The 15,995-nt window shown below is 35.8% G+C and overlaps 1 protein-coding gene across 1 annotated transcript in view; it reads left to right on the forward strand.

Moving 5' to 3' along the window:
- Positions 1-15,995, forward strand: part of ASAP1 (ArfGAP with SH3 domain, ankyrin repeat and PH domain 1) — a gene marked incomplete at its 5' end in the record, with an annotated part of 62,662 nt that overhangs the window by 29,839 nt on the left and 16,828 nt on the right. The window contains 6 exons of the mRNA XM_029085782.1: positions 513-628; positions 2,430-2,497; positions 3,800-3,907; positions 5,919-6,147; positions 12,271-12,324; positions 15,946-15,995. The exon at positions 15,946-15,995 is cut by the window's right edge and continues 100 nt beyond it. Of these exons, the coding sequence (XP_028941615.1) occupies positions 513-628; positions 2,430-2,497; positions 3,800-3,907; positions 5,919-6,147; positions 12,271-12,324; positions 15,946-15,995 (625 nt within the window). The remainder of the gene's footprint in view (positions 1-512; positions 629-2,429; positions 2,498-3,799; positions 3,908-5,918; positions 6,148-12,270; positions 12,325-15,945) is intronic.

The raw sequence follows: 15,995 nt of genomic DNA on the forward strand, positions 1-15,995 counted from the left end.
TCCCTAACTCAATTTGTATCCTTACATTCCTTCTTATGACTCTTTTGTGCATCCTCACAGCCCCGCTCTTCATAGTTCCTTGAATGTGTGGAACTTATTAACCACTTCTAACTTTATCAAGATGGTTTTTCAAATACTTTCTATTGGGATAATTTAGCATGTTTGAAAAAGAAAATCCAGTAAAGTGACAGGTGGAAAACAACTGGCATGACATTACAAAAGATTAGGTTTGAATCTTTGAGTTTCACTTGGTGGTTTTTGGTTGGTTTTTTTTTGAAGGAGCCTCTGTAGATGCTCAGTCCTTTTCAACCACAGCTCAGGTTCCACTATGCTTGGAACGATTCTGAATAGTCTTTGAAAGTAATGCTTAATTTAAAAATATTTCTTTCTCCTTCTATTTCATATTTGTCTGATAAAGTATTTGTGCATTTATTATTTATAGGAAAGCTAGATCTGAAATGAATCGCACAGCATACTATACTTTTCTTGATTGATTTTTCTTTTGTGTATAGTGGAAACCTGGATAAGCAAACAGCATTGGGTAATACGGTTCTACACTACTGCAGTATGTATAATAAGCCTGAGTGTTTGAAATTGCTTTTGAGGGGGAAGCCAACTATTGATGTAGGTAAGTTCATTATTTGAAACTAGGAAATAGCAATTTCCTAAAATTTCTTTCTATTATTTTAACCATGTTTGTTTACATCCTGCTATGTTAAGTGAACTTTTAAAAGGGAAAAATAAAACTGTATTAGAAAGATGAAGACTTTACCACCAACAAACCTAAAGGAAGCATTCAGTTAAGAAATGGAACTTAAAATTCTTAGAAGATAATAGTGACAAAAAATTCTAATACGAAATACTAATGCTAAACCCTAGTTTTTCCACAGAGTTTTATTCTGACACATTGTAAATGTCCTGGAATTTAGATTTGTTATTTATATTGTAAATTCATCCAGTACTTGTATGTTACAATACTTCAAATGGCTGCTCACGTTAATTCCACTCTAGATATATGCAGGCTTTGTGTACACAACAGTTAATTCTTCTTTTAATACTAATTTCAGTTGGCACTGTTGCTTTACCCAGCATGCTCTAGCCACCACTGTAGCTGATTAGGAAAGGAATAAGCTTTTTCGCTGCCTTTCTTCTCCTGTTTAGCATCTACATCTGTGAGATAGGTATAACACTTGCTGTACCTAAATCAGTCCATTTTTCATCATGGCTTAGCAAAAGTTTAATTAAAAATAGACTCTCTGTAAACTGTTTGCTCACACTTAGGATAATCTCTGCTTTCCCTGCCATATTTTGAGAGTTAGGAAGGTATTCCATGAATCCAGCTTGTCAGGCTCAGGAGTTAAGTGTCATCAGTGTGTATAAAACATGTGTATTCTGTCAGTCCTTGGTGCAGGAGGGAAGCTTTCTGAACAGTTGATGCAGACTGGAGAGTATGAACTTGTATTTCTCCCTCTTTCCTCACCATCATCATTCACCTCCACTGCTCAGTAAAAAAACTACTGCATAAATTTGAGTTCATAGCTCGGTGGCAGAAGCCATTGGTTTCCTTGGCCTTTTCATACATCTTTAGAACACGTTCTAGTATTATCATATGTCAAAGAATTTGATGTGACCTTTTTTAGCAGATATGTCCCTCATTAAGAAAATAGGAAAGCTGTCTGGAGAAGCTCAAGTGTGTTTATTGGTCCTTCCATTGAACTCTCTCCTAGGTAGATGCCAGAAGACTGTTCTTACCTTTTTGAGTCTTTTATAATAAAAAAATAAAAATAAAAGCTCTCGCATAGGAACTGCATGTCTTCTTTAGGCCATGACACATCAAGTTTTTACTTAAAGGTTGAAAGTTTGGAATTTGTGTAGTCTCTTAATCTGTCTTTGTGTTAACTTCAGTTAAGAAATACTATCTTTTCATATAGCTCAAAAGTTTTAAAATTATTCTTGTTCAAATGTCATCTTAGAATAGGACTCTGTTTTCAAATTCAAGCGTCAGACTGCTCCCTGTTAATCAACTTGGATCAACATTTGCTTTTCTTCCCCCCTCTAATTCTTAGAATAGTTTCCTTTTTTAAGCTATGTTACCTTGTCTTCTTGCTTTTCCTGCTTATTCATGTAAGAGTTTTACTGGCAAAAGAGTTGAGTGGAGATTGAAATGACTAAATTCTTTTATATTCTCAGCTAGAATGGTTAGGAGGGATTTGGGAACTGTCCCAGCAGATGCTGCTGTTCAGAAACAACCTGATGATACATGAAACACATGAGCACTTAGAGTGGAATCTTAAATAGCTGCAGCTGCTATAGAGTAAATAGATGTTTTTGATCACTTTCAGAAGTAACCCTGCTAAAAATAGTGAAACTTAATGAATTAATTGTTTAGACATCTGAAAGAATTGCTCTATTTTTTGTTAATTTTGTAGTAAATCAAGCTGGAGAGACAGCTCTGGACACAGCAAAAAGAGTGAAAGCTGTCCAGTGTGAGGAACTGGTAAGAACTGGGGCAGGGGGAGGGCATAGGGGGATGTGGTCTACTTAAGTTATCATTACCACTGTATCTCAAACTTGGTATTCTGGGAGCTGAATAACAGATCAGCTGCACAACACACAATTGGTATAAATTGCTTTTTCCTTTGCAGTATATATTTAATAAAGTAACATTTGCCAGTAATGTGTACCAACTGATTGTGTTGTAGAACTAATGAGAACAAGTGAATGTTATCAGTGAGCTCATCTAGCAGTTTATCGTTTCAATTATTGTAATCAAAATTTGGCTAATACCTCACTGATTATTTCAGTTAACTATATAAAGAATTTATGCCTTTTCTCTTTTTTTATTTTTGAAGAAGAAAATTATTTCTGTTTTTCTCAGAAGTAGCAATAAGATAGGGTTAAGACTAAAAAAGAAGTAATGAGCAAGCACATTGTTTACCATGGGCAATAAAAAATTACAAAATAAGTATCTAGACGTTTGCAGTATGGTAGATGTACTAAGCTAATTTCTGTTGCATAGCTGGAGTCTTAACTATGTAATTAAATTCACTTTCAACTCAAGTGGGTACATTAATACTTATGTAACAGATTGAAAATTCTTTCTTTCTTCCAAATTTTATTTTGGGAAGATGGTTAAAGGTAGTAAGTACACTACATTTCAAAGGATGTAAAGGAATAAATAATGGTGGGTAAATCTAAGCATTGAAAAGGACAATTTATCTGCTCAGAATAACCATGAACTGCAATTTTCTTTTTTGCTGATCATTGAAGTAGTAGATTTTTAAAGAATGTGAATCCATTATTTGGGCTGACAAAGAAGATGAATTTTGTGCATAAGACACATTGACCTGATCCAGTGAGAGGGAGGGAAGTATTTAAATAAAGGATAAATACCTTTTATTTTGATTCCAGTATAAAGACTGTGATTTCGAAGGGGTAATACTTGTGTGTACTGGAATTTATAAATAGGTTTTGCCTTTCCTTTTTGCAGTGGAGAGCTCCAGATGCATTCTGCTTTCATGCATATACCTCCTCTTCATGTCATCTTTCCAAATGCCTGTCAAATATGGCAACTTCTACACATTTTGAGAAAATCTTCCCTTTTTGTCTGTTAGCTGTTTTTCTGTACCTCAAATAAATGAAGGATGTTTGTGTGATTCCCCTTAAATGGTTTATTTTTACTGTCTGAAAAAGTTTTAAACCTCTAAATATTTCAGTTTATTACTTACCGTTACAAAACTAACTTTGCTGACACCAAAGGAACAGCAAATATTTTAACAAGAATTGTTATTTCTTTCAGCTTTCTCAAGCCAAGGCAGGAAAACTAAACCCACACGTCCATGTAGAGTATGAATGGAATCTTCGGCAGGACGAAATTGATGAAAGTGATGATGACTTAGATGATAAGGTAATGTGGTGGTTTCACTGGGCTGGCCCTTGGCTGGCAGCCAAACACAGCTGCTCACTCACTTCCCCTTCCCCCCAGGGAACAGGGGAGAGAGCTGGGGGGGGGGGGGCGGGGGTAAGGATACTCAAAGGTTGAGATAAGAATGATTTAATAATTGAAATAAAACAAAACTTAAAATGATAATGATAATAATAATAATAAATATGCAAATGAGTGATATACAGTGCAGTTGCTCACCACCTGCTCACCAAGCCCAGCCCATTCTCGGATAAAGATCCTGGAGGAGTGACAATCCTGAAACTCAAACCACAATCCCAGAAGAGCGAGAGCGCCCAAGCAAAAGCCAGAGAGAGCAAGAGAGAGAGAGAAACCCTCATTAATTTACTGAACATGACGTTATATGATGTGGAATATCCCATTGGCATATCCAAATGCCAATCTAGCTTATAATTTAAATATTCATCAACTGCGAAGTCCTTGCACCTGTAGACTAGAAAAACATGAAATCCTTTGACTTCCAGCAACAGTTGAAAACATTGGTTTGTTATCAGCGTTCTTCTCACACCAAATCCCATGCTGAAACTAAAATGCAGCACTATTCTAGCTACTAGAAAGAAACCTAGTTCTGTTCCAGCTGAAAACCAGGACAGGTGAGCATGAATTACTGACACAGCTTTGCACAAAATCTGTCAAAATTTCTGTTCAGTGGAAATGAATGGAAATTAGAGACCCATTTTAATCTTTTTTTTTTTTTCTTACAGATTCTTTTTTTGGGGAAAAAAGCTAGTTTTGAAGCCTGTATTAAAGACTGACAAAATTCTTTTTGAATACACTTTGTCAATTTAGTTATTATGGACTTGAATTTCAGAAGTTTTGCTTTGACAAGACATACAATATAATATAAAACAAAACAGTAAATACAGATTACTTTGTTGTCATTTTATCCCCTTCTGAATTCTGGGCTGTTCATTTTTAGCTGGAGGAAATCCAAAGCTTGCATACTTATTTTTTCCATAAATTAATTAAAAACCTAGTTGTCGAATCAATTCTTTCTATTTTTCTAAAACTGTGCTTTGCACTTTATTCCTGATTTAAAAAAAAGAAGTAATAGAAAGACAAAACTTGAGGGCATAGGAAAATTGCCATCCTAGAACATGTGAAAACTTAGCTTCAGTGTCCTACTTTAGCAAGTCAGTTAATTACTCTGTGCTCTGTTTCCATAATAAATGGGAATACACCTTTCCTATTTTATATGGGTGCTGTAGAAAGAAATGTGGTCAACTTTTCATTTTCTGTGACACTTGGGACTGAAAAATTCAGAAACTCAAATAATTTACATATCCTCAAGGACAATAGAGAACAAAATGATTATCTGTGCAAGGGGCCTCAGGAGGATGACTAATGCTGCACTGGAGATAACAGCCTGCCTCAACCAGAGCTGCAGGGGAACAGATCGTGCTCCATAGGCAGCTATTAATATACAGCAGTCAAAAATTGCTGTGTAAAATTTCTTCAAAGAGCAATTATATACGTTTAAAGGAGTCATACCACTGAATATATTGCTAGTTCAGTCAACAAATAAATCTGATGTGTCAGAAGTGGTTATTTTATTTTTAATATGCACCAATGGAGGAATATGCTTGATCTTTGAGGATAACTGTCTGGTCTGAGCTATTTGAACTGAAAATTACTCTTGTATTATAAAAACTTTACTAAGCTTTTATTAGTATATCATTTAGCATATTATTACTGTGTAGCTACTCTTTAAGAATAAATCTAACTTTGTGTATATTATGATTTGTTGATGCCACAATCCTTGTTTTTCAGTTAGAGGAGAGGATCTTGCAGGTTGGATTGCTGAGAAAGGGAGGAATGTGGGCTTATTTGTCCAATAAAGAAAAAATTTATGCTCATGTTCACTAGAATATGTTCTCTTACATTCTTTCCCAAACACATTAACTATATTTAGTATTTAGACAGCTGTATAATATATTTATTTTTCTATTCACAGCCTAGTCCTATAAAAAAAGAAAGATCTCCAAGACCCCAAAGTTTTTGTCACTCTTCAAGCATTTCTCCCCAAGACAAAATGACTCACCCTGCATTTAGCACTCCTAGAGACAAGCAAAGACTCTCCTATGGAGCTTTCACCAATCAGATTTTTGCTTCTACAAGCACAGATTCACCCACCTCTCCAACTGCAGACGCTCCTCCTCTTCCTCCTAGAAATGCTGGCAAAGGTAAGTCTGTCTTCAGACTATGCTTGCAAGCAGCAGTTTTTCCACAGTTGTCCTTCCTTTAACCAGGTGCATTACATGTCAAGATGTAGCACATTTTCCTTATGACATTGATGCATGTTCAAAAGTGAATAAAAAGGGAGGTTGGAGGGGACACTTTGCAATGGACTCATTCATAAAAGTGTACATGAATGGGTGAAAAAATAAAATAATACTCTGCTAAATAAAAGTTGGTTCATTTTATGTAGAAATTCTCTTCATATTTTGAAGAAGCATTTTTAAGCATTTGCAGTCACAAAAATACAAGTATTCTAGAAAAAGGCTGGTGGTGTGTGGTGCGATACAGTGATTTGCTGTGTAGTGTCTGGCAGAGAAGGTGAAGAAACAAAGCTTTGGGGAGAGGAGGTAAAAGACAACTCCCTCTTCTTGCAGTCAGACAGTATGGAAAAAGAAAAATACCAGAATGACCTGTGAAGTGCTAAGCAGGTTGGTATTAAAGTTCCTTCCATCCCAGTTCACCAACACACTCATCTTCCATTTTGGTGAGTGCTAGAGGGAGGTAAAGAATGGCAGAGAAAATACCCAGCCTATTGCCAGATCGTTAATGAGTCACTTGTGCACTGAAGAGCTAAACTAAACATCAGTCATTCTTCCCTCAGTGAAACAACCATTTTGCTTTTGTAGAATTATCCATAAAGAAGGTTCATGCTATGGTTTCATCAGTTTTGCAATCTACATTTAGTTGAAATGAACGAGATGCTGCTGCTTCTTAGTAATTGTAGTGACACTTAGTAGTGCATGAAAGGGAAGAGAGCTTATTTCCATATGAGACTTACTCTTACAGCTGTAGTTGATGGTGGTTCTTTGACCTAGATACGTATAACTTTCAAGTTGAGAGGACATATAACAGGTTTTGTTCCATAAATTTTAAGATAATTTGTGTAAATCTACTTTTCAGAACAAAAAAACCCCTTCATCTTTTTCTTTTAATTTACAAATAGCCAAATTGTGTTTTTGCAGTAGACTTGTTAGAGAAAACTTGTGCTAAAGGCTACAGTATAGTTTAAGGCTTCAGCAGTTTCGCTCCCTTTTGTTAGCGCGGCTATAACTTCATACTTCATTTCCTCAACTGGTAGTTAACTTTGTTTTCAGAAATAATGAAGAATTGCTCTCACTAAAATGTAAAAGAGAAAAGTCTGTTGGCATCACATATCTGCTTTTTATACATGGTTCAGATGCTGTGCTTCAGAACTACTGTCCCACCGTCGGTCTTTGTCACGTACTGGCAACTTCTGAATGAATTCCTTGGCTCTCTTTTTTTAAACAGGTTTGTTTTCCATTAAGAGACAAAGTGGTTTTGCCAGGGTATGCGTTTTCACAATAGGAGTTTCTTGATACAGTTGTCACTGGAGACTCATTTGTTCTCCTTCTGACTTTACTATGGTGACCATCCTGTTGGCATTACATATTTCTGACTTTTTCCTTCCTTTCCCTCATCTTTTTTACATGCTCTAACAGTCTGCTACTGATTGCCTCTTGTCAGACACAGTACTGGCTTAGATGTTCCTTCAGTCTGACCTAAGATAACTTTTTTTTTTTTTGTCATAAAGTTGCAAGACTAGGAAACTAATTATGAATCCTATTTCCTTAAGAAGGTTAAGGAGCTTGTGTCTTGTATCTGTCTGTACATCACTTAGTATGTCATCAGCTTTCAATGGATTATAATGAACATTATTTCTTTGTCATTATATAGTGTAGCTTTCATATGGACTTATTCAGAAAATTGTATTTTTCTACAGGAAGGGGAATATTTACGTGCATATTTTATTCTAAGTATGTATTCAGGTTTCAGAGATGTTAGACATTTTCCTAGGTGTTCTTGCAAACTGTTTCCCAGACAGGTGAATCAACACAACACCACTACTTAGAAAGAAACGACACACTGAGTTCTTTCGTGTTTAAACATCAAGGATTACACAAAAAAAAAATCCTTATTTATATTGGAACAAAATAATACAGTATTATCACAAAAATGGAGAAGCATTGCCTTCTAATGACAGTTACATTAACTGCTTCGTCAGGGTGGAAGGTGCCAGATTCACAGTGTAAGTCTGAGTGAGAGGTTGAATGGTACCGCTGTTAAGTTAAAGTCAGTAGGCTTCTCTGCTTCAAATATGCCAAAATTTTACAGTCTGTGGGTGGTGCTGGTTTTTTGGTTGATTTCCATTCAATAATATTCTAAATTATATAATCAGTTTCTGAAGTATCCTGTAAATACAGATCAGTGTTGTCTCTGTTTACAGGACTCAGAAGGACAGGGGAACAGGGTCTGGAAAAGTCGCTCTAGAATCACCATTGCAGATGCACTTGCGCTTTATTACAAACTGTGCTACACCTTGTTGTCTTCCTCCGCTCTTGCTCCCAAAAATCTGTTTAAAAGAAAAAGTAGAGTCTTTTCACTTCCATAAGACACATCTCAATTTTGAAACTGTCTTGAGGAAATTTTGTTTCTGTAGGAAAAAAGAATTGTTTAGAATTTATCTGATCTTTTGAGATTAGTTGTAATCAGAGTTACATCCCTTACATCAAAGTTTAAAGTACAAGCTTGCTTGTCAAATCCAGCTACCTATTTGATTTGTGATTATATTAAAACATAGTATTATATTTTGCTCTAAGTTCCCTAAATAGCAAGAGTAAGAAGAGCACTGAATTTATATTTAAATTTAAGCTTACCTTCTGTCCTCAAATGTAATCGGATCTTTGTCCCTGCTCAGCTGTGAGGCCCCAGGAGATACCATGGGACGCTGCTAGAACATGGAGACAGTCTGTATGAAGTGGACAGCTGGTGGGATCTGTATTTTAGAAGGAGGCACAGGATTTTTGAGTTTCATGTTTTTTATCCTTTATGGCATACAGATAAAACTCTTTTCTAAAATATGTTGTATATTTAAACAAAACCACCTCCCTTTAGCCCTCTGTAAGCTGGCTTCATTCACCAGTGATGTTCCTTGGTAGCAGGGTTCCATGGTGTTTGCTGAGATGCCACAGTGGACTGGAAGCCATCAAGTCTGAACTTTGTGTTCAGGCAAAGGGGAACAGAAGGTAAGTTTAAAGCAGTTGATGTAATGCACACCACTCTTGCCCATGGTTTTCAGTGGATATGGTGTCTAAAAACTAGTTTGATTCGTCATTTAAATTGTATAGGTACGATTGTTGGACAAGGTGTGTGTAGACATTTTTTAAGTTTCTCCATACATCTTTACAATGTAAGTCCAGACTTTCCAGTTTGATAACTTTTCAAAATGTTCTTAAAAAGGCCGAAATGTTAGTATATTCCACTCTATACCAGCTCATTTGTGGATACATCTTACTCTCTGCTCTCTCTGCTACAGATTTAGTTCATCCTAATAAAATCAAAAGTTACAGAATGAGTACAGTAGCTGTGTAACTCCCCTGCTCTAGGCCTTTTCCAGGAGCTTATCTGAGCTTATTCACGTTCAGCTTAATTGTGTTGTCAGTCAAGTCTTTAGTCTGTAACATTTAAAAAATCATGTTTTTCATTAGTCTTTCCAGCTTACACCTGCATTATTATCTGGACATCTAGCAGGTCTTCTGCCCGTTTTTTTTTTTGTTTTGTTTTTTGTTTTGGTTTTTTTGTTTGTTTGGTTTTTTTTTGTTGTTTTGTTTGTTTTTTTTGTTGTTGTTGTTTTTTTACAAAAAAACTTTTTTTTAAAAAAACAAAACCAAACCCAACCAACCAACATTTCATTAGTTGCATAACTCAGCACAGTAGCTAAATAAAGTTTTGCACCACGTTAATTGCAAATCCAGTGTGAGGGCAGCGTTGCTAACTGGTTTTCTAGAAGTGTTAGGCAAGCTAAGCCAGGTTTCCTTAATATTAGCAGAAAACTAAATGATCTTTAATGGTTCTGTCTGTTTCTCTCATATGCAATGAACATGGAGGTTAGGGATCAATTTTATGTGATGGAGTTGAGGTTGGATCTTCAATACAAGTTTGCATATTTTGCACTCTCTTTCACAGCTCTAATGTTAGGTACATAAACCCAGAAAACTCTTCCTTTGTGGTTCCAGGCCACTGTGGACACCATGTCATAGAATCATGGAATGGTTTGGGTTGGAAGTGACCTTAAAGATCTTCTAGTTCCAATCCCTCTGCCATCAGCAGGGACAACTTCTACTAGATCAGGTGGCTCAAAGCCTCATCCATGCACCCCTTCCACTAGACCAGGTTGCTCAAAGCCTCATCCAACCTGGCCTTGATAACTCTTCAAGAGTTATCAAGCTATATATCTTCCAGGTATATATATCAAGGAGATATCTTCCAGGGAGGGGGCATTCACAGCTTCCTTGGGCAACCTGTTCCAGTGTCTCACCACCCTCACAGGAAATAATTTCTTCCTAATATCTAATCTAAACCTCCCCTCTTTCAGCTTAAAGCCATTTCCCCTTGTTTTGTCATTAGTTGCCCTTATGAAAAGTCCCTCCCCAGCTTTCTTGTAGGCCCCCTTCAGGTACTGGAAGGCCGCTATAAGGTCTCCCCGGAGCCTTCTCTTTTCCAGGCTGAACAGCCCCAACTCTCTCAGCCTGTCCTCACAGCAGAGGTGCTCCAGCCCTCGGATCAACCTCATGGTCCCCTATGGACTTGTTCTAACTGGTCCATGTCTTTCTTGTGTTGGGGGCCCCAGAACTGGCCACAGTACTCCAGGTGGGGCCTTCCGAGAACCGAGTAGAGGAGCAGAATCACCTCCCTCAACCTGCTGGCCACGCTTCTCTTGATGCAGCCCAGGATACGGTTATTGGCCTCCTGGGCTGCACACGCACATTGCTGGCTCATGTTGAGCTTCTTGTCCACCACCACCCCCAGGTCCTTCTCTTTGGAGCTGGTCTCAATCCACTCATTGCCCAGTCTGTATTTATGTTTGGGATTGCAATCTGCTTCTTCACTTGATCAAACTGAATTTCTAAACAAATTAGCTTATTTGCATTTGTTGATAACTTCTAGAAGTTGTCTGACTGCATTGCTAACAGGATTAGAAATCTTCTCCAGTACAGTAAATTACTTTGTTCATTTACCAACATTGTCATTTAACTTTAGTGATTTTTCTGTCATTGGTGTCTGTATTAAGGCACCACCTAGAGAACAATCATACAAGTCTCCATTTCCTGTTTTGTTGGACTAAACAAACCATGTACCTTTTCTGTTAAAATTTAGAGTATTGTCATTCTCATGTCTTCCAAGTTGTCCTGTCATCATTCTAGCCCTTCTGTGACCTTTGCTGTTTAAATCAGCTTTCTTAAATACAACTGACTGGAAGTGTAGGAACAGCATTAAAACCTTGCTGTTTCTGCTGGAAATGCTATATGCAAACATCCTTTCATCCTATTTATTTTTTCATGGTTGCATCATATTACAGCATCTCCAGCATTACACTTATAGTCTCTACCACCATTTTCAACCAGAGTTCCTCATTTGAAGTACAAGTGCTTTCTTAGTCTAGAATTTTAACATTGTATATACTGCTGTACTTAAATATTATTTCTGTTATCTCAGCCTTTGGGGTCATCCAGTTTCTTCTGTTCATTTTGAAGGCATTCAGGATTCTACGCCTGTCTTGCGTACACTTAAAGACTTAATTTTTTATATTTTTTTAAAAAACACCTCATAAAGGTGTTGTACATTTTGGTTAAATAATCCTAGTTATGTCACTCACACTCTGTATTTTTTTTTTCCTAGTATTGTAATAGGAAGGGAAGGCTGACAACTGTTGGTTTAATATGGTTTTTTATATTTGTGCATCAGCCTAAAATACAACAGCCTTTAACATAAATTTTGACTTTTTTCTTAAACAGGACTTTTTTAGCATTAATTATAGAATATACTTCAGGTGCTAATGTTGAATCGATGTATATTCTTAGCTTTCTTCTTCAGAGTGATCATGATAATTTTTTCTTTAATTATTGTCTTACTTTCAGTACAGAATATGTGTGATCTGAAGAAGGCTTTTAGTAATATCTCTGCAAAAATGTTACTCATAAGATCATTAAAAATAACAACACTTGTTAATGAAAATACTATTTTTAATATAAACTTACTTTTCTTTGCAGTACCTGTTCTGCCATTAACTGGAATACTGGTTCTTCCATATGTCTCATTAAGTGGTAAAAAAATAAATACAAATACGAGGTTTTTACATTCTAAACTCACCATTTCTTGAGTGGATGGGAACAGCTTTGCATGGTTTCACAAGTACACAAATTAATAGATACTGTACTAACTGCACAAAAGCTGAAGGGCAATGCACTATTAATTGAAGACCTTTTCTGGTTTTTTACCTTAGTACCATAGATTTGAGATTTGGTCTATTTCCCCATGAAAGTGTGACCCTTGTAATAAGAAAGTGATAAAAGATGACAACAGCTTTAATGAAAGTAACTGCTCCCCAGCTAACTGAAGAAAAGATCTCGATGGAAGCAAAACTTAAAAAATTATAAATCAAGATTTTTTATTTTTTTTCTTGTGTGAGAAAAATCATTTACATGAAATGTAAACTTTGCAACTATGTGAGAAATCATCATTGAGATGACTATGGAGAAGAAATGGTTGGCTCACTTGCTGCCTGGTTAAAATCACAAAATATCTTTGATCTGGAAAAATAACTGCTCTGGTTATTACTTAGAAATATCTGGCTGGACTTGCATAGTTAAAATACTATGTAAGAATTTTTTTTGAGACTTTGTGTATACACATATATATAATACAAAGTATTTTATAATAATTTTACCGACACTTTGTACATTATCAGATCATTTTACTGTTCTACCAGTTGTTTCCATAAACTGATTTAGATTCCAGAATCTTTCCCCCGTTTCCTTTATTTAAAGCATAATGTGACTTTATACCTCTTTCTGAAAAGATGTTTTGAAATTTTCCTTTATTTTCTGGGGTTTTTTTACAAGTAAGTTATTTTGTATTTCAGCCATCTAATAATTAATGTATGACTGCTAATTTCATATTTATTCATTCCATGAAATTAATATAGGAACAAATTCAAGGAGTCTGAAAAGTTGCATTACTTTTAATACCATAACACCTTTTCCCTGTACCTGTTGTATGCCATGTGAACTTTTGACAGCTATGAAGTGATAATGTTTTTCAGCTCTCTGATGTCTGGAGATATACTAGTAGTCTGAAATACATATAAAAAAAATCTCTATATAACCACATTTAACGAGTTTTTAATCCTACTTTTTTTTTTTTTTTTGAGAAGCATTCTTCGTTTTATTGGCAATAAAAAGTACAAATTTTACTTCATGTCTGAAGTTTTATTTTTGCAATAAGCACACAATACTATTTCAATGCATTTCTTCCACCTTTTTGCCTTTAACACAAGTTTGACCTGTTTGTGGTGGGGTTGGAACAGCTTCGGCAGTGAGTGGTGGGGCTGCAGTGCAGTACAAATCGCAGGACACCAGGTGGTGGTCGGACAGAACCTCTGTGGTGTTGCCGTTCCTACTTGCGGACGTTTTGGAAGTGTGTAACTCCTTTTCGAGATGTCAGAGCAAGAGCAAAATGCTATTCTGACATACTGTGTATGTTTTCTGCACGATTTAAAAATAATACTGTTCACACTAGATGTATTGAATTTTCCTTTCCACCTCGTCACTCCTAGATATACTCCGAATTATAGTTTCTAGAACAACTTTTGATTCGTATTTATTTAAGCGAAAGAAAGAATTTATAACTTGCAGAAGTCTAGGGGATTGTCAGTCAAACCTTAGCCTGAGAAAGCTTATTTATTTTTGCTGGCAAAAACATTTCATTGCATGGTTTATCTTAACTTGCTTTTTTAAGCTCCTGGAAGAAATTAAAATGACAAATTGGGGAACAATCTTGCTAATTTACACTAACATTTGACTTCTTGTCAATTAACAGTTTTGTAAACTTGGAAGTAAATTGAGAGGAACAATCGCAAAATACATGATTTGATTTACAAGAGTAAGCAATTAATGGAAAGCCAGGTCCAAAATAATTGCTTCAGAAATTCTCCTAAGCAGCAAAGGGCCTTCCAGGCTTGAATGTGGAAGAGAATGGATTGAATCATTAACTCATTATGAGCAGTTTTATTAATCTTTTCTTTGGGGTTAAGAAGAAAGAAGGGGGTCACCTATTGAAAATATCTGGTAATTGTACACATACTTATAGGATAATTGAAGTTACTTTTTTCAGTGTTTAATATTTCATCTAAGGAAATTTTAGCAAAGATTATTCTTCACTGATTTTAATACTTTAAGATATATAGTAATTTGTGAAGGAATGCAGACTTTGGTAATTTTCAGTTTACCTCTACAGACTGGTATTAAATATTTTTAAAGAGGCTGTTCTAGTTCTGTGTGCAAGTTAGTGTATATACTGATTAACAAAACGAGGATTTTTGTCTCAAATACTGTTCAAATAAGTTAGGTTTTCAAAAATAAGTATGTAGGTTCTATAATGAATAAATATTTCAAGGTTCTCTAGTGAATAAATATATCAAGTCTATCATCACAAAATATGTGACGATAGACTTGAAATTTCAGGTATAAATTTGTTTTTTAAAACTTTATGTCGATTTTCTACATTTATCCAGAGTCCCTGATGGCAAAGCTCTGTTAAGTACAAAATGTACTGCAAGATCATCACTGCAGTGAAGTGTTATTTGTTGGTTAGATTCAAGCAAACCAAACAATCCAACAGCAAAAAAAAAAAACCCAAACAAAAACCAAACAGCCCAAACCCCAACAACAAAACCCTTAAAGCAAGTCTAACCTAATGCAGAACTAATTTAGTTGAGTGTTACAAGTAATTTCTTTTGGCAGCACTGGCAGCTGACTTGAGCAGTTGTCCCCTCACTGCATGTTCTCCCCTGCACTGCCTGCTTTCTGAAGCTTCTAATTAGAGATCTTTTTGAAGGTGAATGGTGACATTAATTAGGGAAAACTCTTGTCTTCCCTCGGGGTTATTTTATCTTTCAATCTGTATCCGTTCCCATATCCTGTAAAACATGCGTTGTGTTGAATAATATTTGTGCCAACATTGATACAGAGGGAAATAAAAGGTTTAAGGGTAGGAGTGACTGCATAGGCTCTTATAAGCAATGCTGCCATTAAATGTCTAATCTCTGCCTCAGAAAGGGCTTTTCTGATGTTTATTTTGTACGCACTGCATGCAACAATCTACATTGCTCTAAAAATTGATATTCTGACGTATTTAAGCCACAGGAAAAAAAAGGAAAATAACGTCAGAAATTTATGAAGCTTACAATCCTATTTTCAAAATTCAAGGAAAATTTGTAGATAGATTTCTTTTCTCCCTCCCCCCCAAGTTTCTTAACAGAATTTGTATGGGGGCAAAAAAATCCCCACATTAATAGAAGATCTAGAAAGCAATTTCATTCTGGTATAAATTAATAATAATTTTAATCCCACATATACATAATTTTAAGATTTCGTGCTTTTTTTTTTAATAATGCCTAAAATTAGAAAACCTGGAGTCATTAATCCTGTATTTTTTAAACATAAGTAGACGTGTCATTCTATTGTCAAGTTGCTTATATTCCCAGAGCTAAGATGGTTAAAAATGTGGTGAACGTGTCGTTTAATCTAAACAGTGTTTTGGCATGGCTTGTCTCTTTTATTTTAGTCTTCTGCTGCACTTCACTGTGGGTCTGACTGTGAATTTTTCAGTGGTGCTTTGACGTTTATGCACATGTATTTGTAAGAAGATTGTTTGTTATTTTGCAGGCCCACCTTCAACCCTCCCTCTAAGCACTCAAACCTCTAGTGGCAGGGCC

Source organism: Antrostomus carolinensis, unplaced genomic scaffold (assembly GCF_000700745.2).
Source record: "Antrostomus carolinensis isolate BGI_N321 unplaced genomic scaffold, ASM70074v2 scaffold7477, whole genome shotgun sequence".
In the NCBI taxonomy this organism is placed as follows: domain Eukaryota; kingdom Metazoa; phylum Chordata; class Aves; order Caprimulgiformes; family Caprimulgidae; genus Antrostomus; species Antrostomus carolinensis.